Below are 13,792 nucleotides of genomic sequence, written 5' to 3'. Positions count from 1 at the left end.
GACAGGGGGACTATAACTAGTCTGAGGCTGTCTGTGAGGGCGCGTCCTTCCCACCCCAAAGCAGAAGCAAGAGGCCAGTAAGGAGTCCTTTGGCTGGGGGAGGTGGGTGGCATTCTGTTCCTTTAGTGGACCCTAAGTGACCCCGGCCCCCCCGGAGACGCTGGCATTTCTCACGGCCGATTGACTGGCCTCGGGCTCGGCTTCTCTGTAAGCCCGCAGCCTTTTGGAGGTGAGCAGTGGGGAGACTGAGCCCCTGAGACCAAAGCGGAGGACACAAGGACGAAAATAAACATGGGTGGGGCCCGAAGGCGACTAACACCAAGAGAGACGGGGATTCTCCACCCATCCCAACCCTGGCACCCCCATAAGGCAGAGGTTCAGAGAGTGGGACAGGTTGGAGAAGGGCACAGAAACCTGCTCCTCTCAAAGAAAGGAGCGCCCAGTTTCCTGCGTTGGGGAGGGAAATTACCCATCCTGCAATGCCTGTAAAATAACCGTTTATTTAATATTAAAAAAAAACTCCAGTGATAAATGTCCGTTACCGATGGTCAGCATAAAGTGCCAATCGCAATACACCGCCCTGCTCCTCGCCGGCTGCTCGCACGCGGTGACGGGCGGCGGAGCAGGGGAGCCGGAGGCCGGGCCCGTGGATCCCCGGGGCCCCGGAGCTGAGAGCCCCTGGCCGGCAGCGCGGCCAAAGCTGGGAGGGGGCGCTCCCGGGCCCGCGGCCCCAGGGCCGGGCGGCTGAAGCAGATACACGGATTACACTTTTGCAGGCTCCCGAGCGTGGGGAGGGGGCGGGAGGAGGGGTTGGAAGCTGCCAACGCGCAGAAAACTTCTTTTGCTCTCCCCTCTCTCTCCGCAGTCAGAGTTACAAGCTTATATGGTCAAAGAAAAAAAAATTAACAAAGAAAATGTATAAAATAACAATAGAAAAAGTAATACTTTTGGGAGAGGCGCCGCTGCGGCTCCGCGGAGTTTTCGTTCTTTTTTTAATGCAGTTTCCCTTCCGCCACGTGAGTACCGCCTTTTGGCCAAGAGTTTAGCCGCGTCCTGGGGGAGCCGCCCGGGCGGCCCCGGGTCACGGCCCTGGGCGGGGCTCTGGAGTTCCGCGTGCGCCGGGGACCCAGGGGACACGTGTGGGATGGGGAAAGGTCCCGGGAGCCCCTCCCGCTGCCCGCCAGATTCGCCGTTGGCTTCTGGTCCCTCTGGAGGAGGGGGCGGCATGACCCAGGGTCCTGGCGACCCAGAGGCTCTGTTTAGCATTTGATCTTGGAGGTTTTGAGCTCCTTCACCTGTGAGTGTAGCGTCTTGTGGACAGCGAGAGTCCTGGACTGGCAGAATCCTTTCCCACACTCTTGACACTTGAAAGGCTTCTCTTTGGAGTGAATATATCTGAGAGCAAAAACAGAGAATTAATCCTTAACAGAGTGATGCAATGTTAGAAACAGTTGCCCGAGGTCCCCTCCCACTGCTGTGAGGCGCTTGCCCTCAAAAGAAAGGGGGTTGTGGGGTACCTAGTGTGGGGCGAGAAAGTGCTGAGTTTGTGGCTAGTGCAGAGAAGTGAAGAAGAGGCTTGGGCAACGTCTGATCTGCAAATAGGTCCAGCTAGACCTGCTGCCTGCCTTGCTGAGGAGGGGCCAGCACTGTCTCCTTGTAAGACCTGGGTAAACACTAAAGGTGAGGAAGGGGACCTGCGGTGGGACAATGTGCTGGAGCTGCACAGTCCAAGACAGTAGCCTGGTTATTAAACATGTGGTTATTAAAATTAAATAAAACTAAAAAGTTAGTTTCTCAGTCACACTAGTTGTACATTTCAAGCGCTCGATTGTCACGTGTAACACTTTCCATGGTCCCAGGAACTTGTATTGGACAGCGCTGTCAATGGAGGAAGGCATGAGGAAGCTATGCTCGCCTGTCTGGAGCTCATGGAGCCCTGACTTAGTCTTAGGTCGTATTCATCCTCATGTTCTCTCCACCCATGTTCTCAAGAACCTGTCCCTGAGCCTTCTATGGATTCCTTCTAGATTTTAGGAAATGCCCAGAAGCTAGGAGGCTTGGACCAGGTAGGGGAGTCTCATGAACCTCCTCATTAGGGAGGAGGATGAGGAAGACAGAGGCAGACAGACAGCTCTCTCTTGGTGCTGCACCTGTGGTCCCGTAGGTGGTCTTGCCTCCGGAAGGCTTTGTGGCAGATGTCACAGGTGTAGGGCCGCTCATCGGTGTGCGTCCGCTCATGGATAAGTAGGTTGTAGGACTTAGTGAAGTGGCGGCCACAGAACTTGCAGACAAACTCTTTCTTGGTCTTGGAAGGCAGACGTCCCCTCGTGGGCTTCTTTTCTGGGGATAGCTTGGTCACATCCAGGAGGGCACCCAGCCCACCAGCAGGGGAGCCAGGACCCTCCCCCCGGCCAAGCTTGGATGGATCTTCTTGCGTGGCGGCCAAGGCCAAGTTGGCAAAATCAAAGCGCGGCTTGGTCTTGAGCGCCGAGGGGCCACTGCCTCCTGCAGTGATCTCTGGCTTGGGCTGGATGACGTGAGGGAACCAGGGAAAGGCAGGAAGCTGGAAGCGTGCATCCACCAGGCTGGACACTGCACCGGGCACTTTGGAGAAAGAAGAGCGTGGCAAATGCATGGCGGGGTAGCCCAGCGTCCACTGGTGCAGGTGCACAGCGTGCAGCGCACTGAAACCATACAGGTTGGGCAGGTGGTCCGAGGGCACTGTGGGCAGGCCATTCACTGCCTGAAGGAAGGAATAGTTGGTGAGCTGAAGGGATGGATGTATGGGCACTGGTGCTGGCAAGGTTTTGCTGCCCATTTTGGTAGTTGCAGTGGGTTCTCAGTCTCGATCTGCACAGAAAAGAAGGGAACCGGGAGAGGAAAAGAGAAATTCAGAGCAGGTATCCTCCTCCTGAATTCCAGCCCAGCCACACCCTCTATTTCCCCCTGGGCAGGAGCTGGGAGTCTAAGACCCTACCCCTGGAACCCACTGCCCTCAGAGAAAAGACTGGAACCCTCTCTGATCCGAGGGTTCCCTCCAAGTGGCCTCTGGCAGAGACACACAACTTGATACAGAAATCATCAGGAAACTAAATCCTGTGCAATGCAACCAATTTAAAATGAGGGCCTATGGTGCGCAGGACACTGAGAAAGGCAGAGGCGCAGGGGAAGTGGTGTGTAGAAACCTACATCCTCCCAAGCCAGAGTCCACACGGAATTACACTCTCCTGAAAAGACAACAAGACCTCGTATGCACACTTGCACATTCATGTGCAGATAAACACAGAAATACACACTGACAGAGAAACACAGATTCCCACATTCTGAAGTGGAGTTGATAACAAAGTGCAAAGATAAACTGGGATGACCAGTGTTGTGCTCCAAAACAAAATACAGGGACCAGCGTGTGCACGCGTGCCCACACACACACAGTTGGGATCACACAGCACCCACGGAGAGCCTCACAGACAGACTACACACATACAAATGACACAAATCCACACGTCTCCTGGCTCCTGCGCATTAAGCTCTACTAGCTGACCTTCAATTTGGCTTCTAGAAGCTGTGTCATCTTTCTCCTCAAAACTCTCAAATTTGCTTTTCTGCCTCACTATTAATGCACCTTTTGACACCATCCTGTGCAGCTGCTTGTGGACTGACTCCCTACCAGCATTCTTGGGGATCACCTTCGTTTCAGCGAGGACACCTGCAGTTGCATGCAAGGGAGCTTCAGTGCTGCCCCCCTCCCCTCATAGGAACGGGGCAGGGTCTCTGGGCTCTCAGGATGTTTGTGAGTGAGGAGAGCCTGAGAGGGGGGGTGTGCCTATGGGCAAGAGCACTGAGCCATGGGCCTCAGCCGCTTTGGTCTGTGCACCCTCCAACTGCAAGGGAAGCCATGCTGAAGTGACTAGCAGGCTGGTATCTGTTGGCCTCCTTGGGCAAGGTCTCCAGTCTCCCCAGTCTCCTTGGATGGGTCTGGGCTCTGCTGAGAGGCCTTTCATCTCTGCCCCTCCCAGACACTCAGGTCTGTCCAGTGGAGGAACAAAAAGGGAGCAGGAAAGCCGAAAGTACACAGTGGGCCTTGGGCAGCTCAAGTTCCCTACTCCCTCCCGCTCTGAGCTGAGGGCTACTCAAGAAGTCCGTGCAGGAGCAGGGGCCTTGGGGGGCCCTTCTCCCTTGCTCTTCTCAATCCTCTGTTACCGCTTCTTCCTTTTCCCCTCATTCCTCTCCTCTTCCTCAGATCTCTCCTCTAACCTGCGGTAAGTCCCTGTCCCTGGGCTGGGCAGGCCCCTGCTCTGCTCCCTCCTTCAATGTGCACACGGACACCTAAGCAGGATGTTTCTCCAGCCTAGCTTACCCTAAGCCCAAGCCTGCAAGGCTCAGGCCTAGACTCTGATGCCTCCACCACAGCAAAGCTTCTAATGGCGGGGAAGTGTGGCCCATGTCCTGGAAAGGAGTGAGGACAATCTGGACCCAGAAATCCTTTTCCCTGAATGCTGGCAGGAAGGTCACTTGCTGTGTAGGGGGCCATAAGGAAAGTAGCTCTGCTGGGGGTGGGGGATGCAAACCGCCAAGAGCCAGCAGAGATTTGCACGCGCAGGTTAAATTAGCAATCGAAGGAAAACCGAGTCGGACCGCAGCAATTAATTCCGCCTCGGGGCTAAAGGTGGTACAAATCTGTAGCGATCGCGCCCCTGGAGCAGCAGCACGGGCCCTGCCAGCAGAGCCATGGCCTCTGCAGCGGTCTTCTCTACTGCTTGGATTACGGGTCCTGCCGGGGACGAACGCAGACCTCCCTAGAGCCCTGAGACACGGCGAAGCAAAATACGGATTGGGCCAGAGAGAAAGCAGGCACTGGTTTGGGTTGGGGAGGAGAGAGAGGGGAGAAAGAAGAGAAGATTGCCAACTTCAAAGGTCGGCCCAGACTTAGGCGAGGTGAGCGCTCTTTGATTTGCTGTCACCTCTTCTTCCCCTCCGGGAGCTGGAAATCAGATCCTTATCTCCGGCTCCCCGGGGCCAGCCGGGCGCCGCCGGGGCCTCTGCTTGTTCCTGTCGGTGCTCGGCCAATCCCCGGCCAAGCGAGCGGTGCTGGCGGCGGGACTTCAGGCTGCACACAGGCTGGAGCCCGCTCGGTGCCCGGGTGGGAGAACCCACCAACCACGCATACTAACCTGGCCTTTCTTCGCCTACCCCCAGGAGCGGAGAAGACTTTAGGCTCAGCGTGGGGAGGGGGTGCCTGCAGCCATCACTGCTCTTAGGAGCCTGCCTTTCCGGGCTATCTGCCCGGTCTTGTTTCCCCCAACACTCAATTTATTTTCCTCAGCGGCGCACTCACTTTCTTATTTTCTGCCGCATTCCGAGGCCAGGGCTCCCCACGCTCTAGCCAACGACTTTCCCGGGGACGAAATTCGTTCGAAACGTGGTTCTTTACATTAGTACCAAGAATGGGCCGAATGCATGATCCGCTTTTAGGCAGTCAGCTAAGAGAAAAACACAGCTTCCCACTCGCCTTTCCAGCCGGAGAGGATGAGCGAACGCCCAACCCCGCGGGTCCGCTTGCCCTGACCCCGGACCCCCAGCGTGAACGCTTTAGATCTTTAAACAAGAGAGGGAACACCTCTCCCCAGGGCAGGCATCCGCTCGGCAAGGAAGGTGGGCCTCGGGACCTGGGAGGTGCGGGTAAGGGTCCCGACTACGCTCAGAAGATGCAATTAGCGCTTAGAAGCCGGGATCCCTGCGAGGTGCCTGGACTGCTTCCCTCGCGCAGTGGAGCGCCAATCCCCGGTCTGCCGCCAGCCCTATGCCGGGCATTAATGAAGTGTGCAGAGTCTATTAAAGTGGTTTATTCGGGGCTAATTGAGCGTGAGCGAGTTAACTGCTTGCATTAATGAGGACGGAGTGAGCTCCCCAAGCTTGCGCCTGGAGGAGCCCATCAGCAGCCTCAGAAAATCATCCCTGACATCGAACACCCAACACGAGTGGTGACAGGAATCCGGACCCCCGGCAGAAGACTGACCAGCACTGAATACTTCTGCTGAATTCTCCCAACGAACGAGATCAACGAACCCTTCGGCTAGGCGGCCATCCCGTTACACTTAAACGCCCCCCGCGTCCTTAGCGATCTGCTCCCCAACCGTAGTGAAACCGCAATTACTTCGAGGAGCCTCGGAGAGAACATCTACCCACTAGCCGCCCCCGGTCCCTGCCAGCCCTTCTCTTCTCTAGGAGGCCGTGAACCTGGGAGACTAACTAGCTTCGCACGTGGTTTCTGTTCCCAAGAGCCAGCGCGCAGCTCTAAGCCCGGGTGAAATTTACCAAATTGTGGCAACAAAGAAACCCTGGCAGCCACTTTACACTCCGAGAGCCTACTTCGCTGCTGCCCGAGCTGCTGAAAAACGACTGGATGTGGGTTTTCATTCTTATCAGAGACATTTCGGGGAAGAAATTAGTTCAAAACGCAGCCCCTCACCTCTTGCTCTCTCTCCTCGGGCTCCCACCTCTCCTGAAGTCTGGGTCAGGGGACAGTCACGGAAGCAAACGAATCTTTCCCTTCCAAGCCCCAAACCCAAAACGGAGACATCCGCAGTTCCATAGTGTTTCCGCTACTGCTACTCCAGCGTGCGGGTCTCAAATTGGAAAGCAGTGCTCGCGCACCCAGCATGCTTCCCTGCACCCGGACCGTTGCGGACTACACCCCAGGCCTTGACCACACCAGAGCAATCACCCTATAGACAACGACCCGAAATCAGAACGCAAGTGCGAGGCGGGGTCAGGCAGGCGGCCCCGCGCTCACAGGTCGAGCCGGCTTCATACCTGAGCACAACTCCGCAAAAGACACACTCACACGAAAGAGCGACCCGCGACCCGCTGGGGATGCACCTGTCCCTGGCGCGGTCTGCCGCCGCCGGGGCCATCCATCCACTCTCTCCTCCTTCTTCGTCAGCTAAGGGAGGTCAGGTTGAGCCAGGCGCGCGTCTCGGGAAAGTTTGTGCCCGATGAAGTTGCTCCGGTTTCTTAGAGGGGGCCCAGAGCCTGACTTCCGAAGTCCCCGGGCACCTCGCCCCGGATCCCAAGGAGCCCGGCCCCGCTAGAGGCAGCAGCGGAAGCCCGCCCCCTCATTCCCGGGAGGTCAGAGGCCGAGGACCCCGCGCGGGAAGTCCCTGAGCCAGCACCCCCCACCACCCGGGGCTGCAGCTGCTCTCACTTTCACAAAAGTCCCGCAGCCTTCGTTTGGCAAGAGGAGCTTCCTTTTGGGACATTGAGAGAGAGGAGGCACCCGCCGCGCTATGACAGGGAACCCGGGAGTCCTGCCCGCATTCCCCTCTCCGAGCCAGGCGCCCAGGGCTGCAGTTACCTTGTTCCGCGGTGGTCCCGGGGCTGAGTGCCTCTCTGGGGCTCCCGCTGCCGGGGACCCGGGAAGCCCGAGGCGCTGGATTCCACAGGCACCCCCCGGAGCTCGAGAGTCCGGGCCCCTCTCGGGCTGCGGGGACTCCAAGCGCCCGACACGCGGGAGCGCTCAGCGGCCGCGGAGTCCTGCCGGCCGGGGGATGGTGAGCCTCGTTCGCGGCTCCCTGGTTGGGTTTGAACGGGGAGCGGCTCAGAACGTGTTGGGGAGAGACTGAGCTCCGACTCACTCATCCCTTAGCACCGAGCCGCCTACTTATTTTAATCCACCACCCTCCCTCCCCCCTCCCTCCCCCCTCCCTCTCCTTGCCTCAGGATTCCTCCCCTCCCTCCCCTGCCCCCCAACACGGCCCTGCGCCTGCGCACTGAGAGAGAAAGTTTTGCTGACCCGGGCAGCCGACTTGGGCAGCTGTGCTAGCTTGGCCCGGGCCTCGCGGAACCTGCATCCCCTGCTCTTCAGTCCCGTGCGACCCTTTTTGCGTTGTTAGGCCCACGACGGCACCCCTGCGCACTAGAGCAAACAGCCCCTAGCAGATGAGAACAGACTAACCGCGCGTTTCGAGGTCCTATTCCTGCGCGCCTAAGACACAGCCTGTGCCGGGTGAGGGGGTTGCAGCGGCATCCCCCCGCCACAGTCTTGGCAACAGCGCACTCCGTCCCTGGCAGAGTCGCCTCTTCTCCCAGAATCCCTTCCCAGAGACGGCGGGCCCTGGGTGCGGAGCCGCCCCTGGACGTGCTCAGCGCCAGGGCGGTAACCCAGACCAAATGCCCATGGCTGACCCCAGACCCTGGGTTATGGAGTTCCGTAGAAAGATCAGAAGGGAAGGAGGTCAAGAAAGTTATTTGCCTAGGACCCAGAACCTTCTGGGATCCCACCCTAACACAGCCGCACCCTCTAATCACATATTCATTTATTTGGGGAGGATACATGGGAGTTTGGAGAGCTTTCGGCACAGGCACGCGAGACAAGCTGCAAAGTTCTTCAGGTGGAGTTTGGGATCTAAAAGCGGCCAGGGGTCCGGCTGTGAGAAATTCTGTCTTCACTGTTTACGACGCCTTAGGGAGAGTCCCAGTGCCCTCTTGACTGCTTTGCTCTAGGAGCTGACCTCCAGCTGACCCCAGCCCTGACCCCTCCCTTCCACCTCTCTGGAACACCCAGCCATGGAGTGGGGAGGATGGGCTGGTTTCCAGGCTCGGGTAGGTCCAGATTCACAGGACTGCACTCCCGGAGTTTGCCCCAAGGGTGCTGCTGAGAGACCCCTCCAAGCCCTTGGGACCAGATCCCAGCCTCCTTGGGTCTCTAGCATGTTGGTACTGTCTCTCTGGGGAGGAGCTGCCACAATACCCAGCTTCTGTCTGCAAATCGGATCTGACTTTTCAAGGTTGTGGTTCCCTGACCTAGGGAAATGGTAGGGAAGCAGCCCCAAATGGCATAGTTGGGGGAGACCCTTGTCTTATCTCCAGGTCTTTAGAACAGAACCTGGCCTCTGGCCTTAGGTAACTTTGGCTTGGGCAGGGTGGAGGATGAGGGGGTAAAAGTTTTTGCCCCAGGGAACTGCACTCACCGCCCCCCCCCCCCCACCACAGGTTAGTGCTGGAGGAAGTGACCCACATAAGTTTGCCTGTGCAGCTGCCAGTATGGGGCGACATTCTGGCCAAGACAAGGCCCCTTAGGAGCAGAAGGGAGCTGAGATCACTCCCTTCTCTGAGATTCCAAAGCAGCAAGTTCCAAGAGCAGGGGAAGGCCTGGAGGGAAGGTCCAGCAGGGCATCCCTGGACTGCCCTCACGGCCACCTTAACCAGGGAGTTCGTGTGTACCAGTCTCAGGCTCTCCTGAGAGACAAATCTCCTCGAACCTCCGTTATCAACACTGAAGGAATCCAAGAGGCCTCTGCCACAGGGCATCTGGCCATCCAGACTGCTTGGGGGATGTCTCCTAAGAAAAGGACGTTCAGGTGGGATGGAGCCTCCTGGGATGTACAAATCCCACCTCTTGCTGAGAACTCCACACAGCAAGCACAACTGTGCTTCCTCCATCTTTCTCTGCCTTTTTCTTCTGAACCAGGGCCTTTGGCCAACGTGCCTGAAAGACTTCTAGAAAACTCCAAGTAGTAGGATCCCTCAAGAGCTCTTGGAAAGAGAATCTCTAGGGTCCTAAAGAAAGGACCATACAACTTGGTTGTTTAATGCCACTTTTGCCAGGTCTTCTGGAAAATGGATCTTGACCCAGGCCAACTTCTGGAACGTAGCTGGTGTGGGGCAGGATGAGGAAGCAAGGTTGGAGCTGGCCCCTGACGGCCCAGCGTCTCAGGCTTTGCCTCCCAGAGGAGTCCTGGCTGCCTCCCTTGCAGGGTAGCATGGGACAAGGTGAGGGGGATGCGGGGCTATGGCATTGCACAGCCTAGACAAAGTAGGCCTGTTTCAAACACCTGGCTTCCACCACTGAGGCTTCTTCTAGGTACCTGACAAAGCACAACCCCAGAAAGCTGGGATAACAAAATCCAAGATTTGCTAATTGCTGACGATTCCTCCATCCCAGTCGGAGATCCCAAGGGGATGACCTCTAAACCGTGGCCTCGCTCTCCACTGGAGGCCAACCAGAGTCGTGGTTCCCTCTGGGCAGCACGGGCAGGAAGAAGCCCGCCCGGGAAGCCAAGAACCCCTCTGCCGCTCTGTGCAAGGGGGAGCAATAGAGGCATCCCCTCCCCCCGCCTACTTAAGATAAAACTAGGTCGCAGCACCGCGCCGGGACTGCAGCTCGGATGGACTGAGGAGGGCAGGACCCAGGACACCTAAGGGCTACCAGGATACTTTTTAACAAAGGCCGATTCGTTTAGGACTCGCAAGGAAGTCTCATTTCGAATTTGTTAAACGTCCTGGGTAGCCTACGGCCCTTGGAGCCCAGCGAAGGTGGCCAAACTCCTGTGTGGACGCCCATCTGATTCCTGGCCGTCCAGCGCACTCCGTCCGCCACCCGAGGCTGCATTCTCTGCTCGCTTTAAGCCCGTGAACTCCAGCCGGCAACCAGACCCGGCGCAAACTCCGCCGCTGCTCCTTCTGGCTTTCCCGCCCGCTGCCTGAGGGGCGGAACCGCGGGCGCCCAAGGGGTCCCAACTTCGACTGGGACCGAGCAGCCTTGGGGAAAGGCCCCCCGAGTAGCGACCAGGCCTCCAGGTCCGAGTTACTCCCCGCCAGCGCCGGTAGGGTCTCGCAGAGAGCGATCGCCCCGGCGGCCTGAGCCTCAGGGTCGTTGTCCGCACTGCATCCAGTGCCGCCGCTAGCCCTCGCCGCCGCCGTTCGCTGGGCACGCTTCGGGTGGTGACAGCTTCTGCCGGTCTCCGCTCCCCAACCCCAGCCCCTCTCCCGCCTCCTGCTCACTGAGAAGGAAAGTGCCCCAGCCTGGCTGCGGAGTGAAAATTGAGCAGCTTCCAGAAAATTAACTAGAATGTGGCCTATATGGCTTTGGGGTGTTTTGGATAAAAAATGAACCCCACCTTTCTCCACTCACCAGCCACACAAAAATGACCTCATTTTTAAAAACTAGAATTTACTTAGCGCTTGCGTGTTTTTGCTTCCAGAGCAAGGTATCCTGCAACTACTTTGCGGACAATTGGGGGTCTTCTCATTAGACCCCCCCCCCCTTTACGCACGTACAGAGCTTTCAAATAACCAGGAGATTTAGGTATCCCTCTGTATTCATTTAGATGATGGATTGTAATGGCTCAATAGTTCCTCTGGAACCATTACGATCAATCAGGTCAAAAACCAGCTTTGGGGGAAAGTTTTTAAGCATGGGAGGTAGGTAACACGACATCTACACACAGTTGTGCAGATAACACGCTCTGATAACGTACAGACAACTCCAGGGTCTTCGGAGAATAGACCCCAGGTGAACGCAAGAGCGAGTGTTTATTGTGACAGCGACAGACAAGTTACAGTACCAAAACTGAAAGGGAAAGTGAACTGTTTTTCCAGGCAGTTCCCGTTTGGTAAGTTCTTTACGAGCACATAAGTATCTTGTAACTATTTGTCACCTTAATAAATGTAACAATACACACACGCATAGATCTACCCTCGGTTCTTGAGAAGAATGCATAGGAAGCACGAATATGCATGTGGAAGTGCATGAACTCTGGGCACACTGTCATGAGTAAAATGTAATGATGATAATGCCTTGTGTTGTGAGGATCAAATGTTAAATGTGTGTAAAAGGCGTGGTGAGTTTTACTTTTTGTATAAATATGAGCTGTCAGAATGATTTTCGACACACAACAGACCTATGTTCTAAGATGACTGAACTTTTCCTTTTCGCAAAGATGGAAATAAATGTATCAGAAACGATGCAGTGTCTAATCAAACTGAGGATGATGAAGAAAAGTTATTTTCACTGAATTATATACAGTCAGGGTGAAACCCTACGCATAGAACCACCTTACCACACACCCCCGCGGCGCTACGTCCTCGAAGGGCTACATCGGCGGCGTTTGGCGCTGGAGGAATGAGCGTTCGCAGTAATTAAACACTTCCAGACACTCGAGGGTTATTATCTGCATAGAAATTTCCGGCGAGGGGACCCGGAGCAAGTCTGGCTGCGATGTTTTGTGGAGAGATTCAGAGACGCAATCCTAAAGAAAACGCGCCACCTGCTGGTGAACAAGTGACATCTCCCGTTGCCCCTTCCTCGAAAAGTCTCAAATCCAATTATCCCTATTCAGTCTTATTTAAAAGTAGGGTTTTTGATTTACATTTTCTTTTCTAAAATCTTCTTTTCTTTTCTTAAAATTTTCTAAGTTACGAAATTCTCCTTTACTCGTTTAAAACTACGCACACTCTTTCCCTTACAAACAGAAAACAAAAGAGGAATTCCCTTTCACCACGGGGTTTCTGTTTTTCCTGCTCCAAACCAGATTTGTGAGTTTGGTTTTTAAAAAATAATCGAATCTCCTTGGCAACTATCTACCACCGTCAGTTTCTGGTCCGGGGAGAAACGACGAGCCAGGATCTGCTGTGAAACTTCTCTGCGCTCTCTGAGCGCGTTTAGAGCCACCTCCCAGCGAGCTCCCAGGGCGCCCGGAGGTGAGGAGGGACCGGCTTCCGCGCCAGCTCGCTCCCGCCGCAGCTCCGCGCTGGTCTGTGTCCGGCTCCTTCGCGAACTCCGATTCGGACTCCGATTCTGGCTTTCTGGAGAACCACAGGAGTGGAGACAGGGGGACTCTGTCTGTGAATTGGTTTCCGTGAAGCACGGAATGCCTCCTACCCCCTCCTTCCTCTTAGGCCGTTAGATTCCAGATCCTCTGCAGCTCCCTTTGCTTCCTCGAATCGCGGCATAAAATATTTTAGCTGGACCCTCTCTTCTCCTTGGCATCAAAACTGCAACCTTTTAAATTTATTTTTTATTTTTTTATAGAGATGTAATTGACATACAACATTGTGTAAGTTTAAGGTGTACAACGTGTTGGTTTGATACATTTACATACTGCAACATGATTACCACGACGCGCTGGCTAACGCCTCTATCACTTCACACAATTATCATTTCTTTCTTGTGGGGAGAACAATTAAGATCTAGTCTCTTAGCAACTTTGAAGTTTCTAATACAGTATCATTGACTATAATCACTATGCTGTGCATTAGATCTCCAGAACTTAGCTACTAGTTGCAAGATTGTACCCTTAACAACCTCTCCCCAATTCATCTATCCCTCAGCCCCTGGTAATCACCATTCTCTCTGCTTTACAGTTCTGCATTGATGCTCTTTTTTCCTTGTCATCAAAGCTCCAGCTTTCTGGATAGGGACCAGAAGAGAGAAGTCCCAAGAATATACCTGTTAACGTGCTTTTCGGTCTGTCTTCTCCCTATAGAAGAAAACAGAGTGTAGGAGATCCTTGGGAGCTTCAGTCGTGCGGCTCTCACAAGCCTCCATCCACCTTCCTTACAACAATCCTTGCAGGCACACTGGGAAATTCAGAGCTGAAATTGCACAATCTCTAATATGGAAGAAAACAGAGGATAAGATTGCTTTAAGCCACAGTCCATAGACCAAGTTCACAGGCAAAGTGTCAGTTGTCGACGTCAGGCTTTCCAAGACCGATTGTTAGCTCTTACACCACTCCTTGGAGCAAAGGCTTGAGAACATAGAAAGAGAAATCAAGCTGGGAGCTGAGGGAAAGAGCCCCCTGCTCCTGCTGCAGGCTCTTAGAGGAGGACTCAGCTCACCTGCCACCCATGGCTCACTTTGCTCCAGTTAACGGGTAGGGGCTCCCAGTTCCTCATCCTGAGCTTGCAATGAGGGGTGGAAAGGGAAGAGACCCAATTTAGACATTCCAAAGAACTATGAAGGCCACCAACCCTCCCTGGGTGGTGTGAAGCTGTGGGGTGCCTCACCTTG

General features: G+C 55.2%; 1 protein-coding gene across 4 annotated transcripts; it reads right to left on the bottom strand.

Moving 5' to 3' along the window:
* Positions 1–463: 463 nt before the first annotated feature.
* On the bottom strand, positions 464–13,386 carry OSR1 (odd-skipped related transcription factor 1). Of its 4 annotated transcripts, none has more exons than XM_070512560.1 (3): positions 13,229–13,386; positions 2,151–2,850; positions 464–1,395 (listed from the first exon to the last, which is right to left on the bottom strand). In XM_070512560.1, the coding sequence occupies exons 2-3, from the start codon at positions 2,816–2,818 to the stop codon at positions 1,260–1,262; spliced, it is 804 nt and encodes a 267-aa protein (XP_070368661.1). In that variant the 5' UTR covers positions 2,819–2,850; positions 13,229–13,386; the 3' UTR covers positions 464–1,259. The 4 variants fall into 4 exon arrangements, with proteins under 4 accessions (XP_070368661.1, XP_044627918.1, XP_044627919.1 ...); XM_044771983.2 differs by lacking the exon at positions 13,229–13,386 and adding an exon at positions 7,355–7,696; XM_044771984.2 differs by lacking the exon at positions 13,229–13,386 and adding an exon at positions 6,814–7,325.
* Positions 13,387–13,792: the final 406 nt, after the last annotated feature.

This window comes from Equus asinus, chromosome 6, assembly GCF_041296235.1.
Source record: "Equus asinus isolate D_3611 breed Donkey chromosome 6, EquAss-T2T_v2, whole genome shotgun sequence".
Lineage (NCBI taxonomy): Eukaryota > Metazoa > Chordata > Mammalia > Perissodactyla > Equidae > Equus > Equus asinus.
The sequence above is the reverse complement of the archived record's forward strand: the minus strand, read 5'-3'. Positions and strand labels throughout refer to the sequence as shown.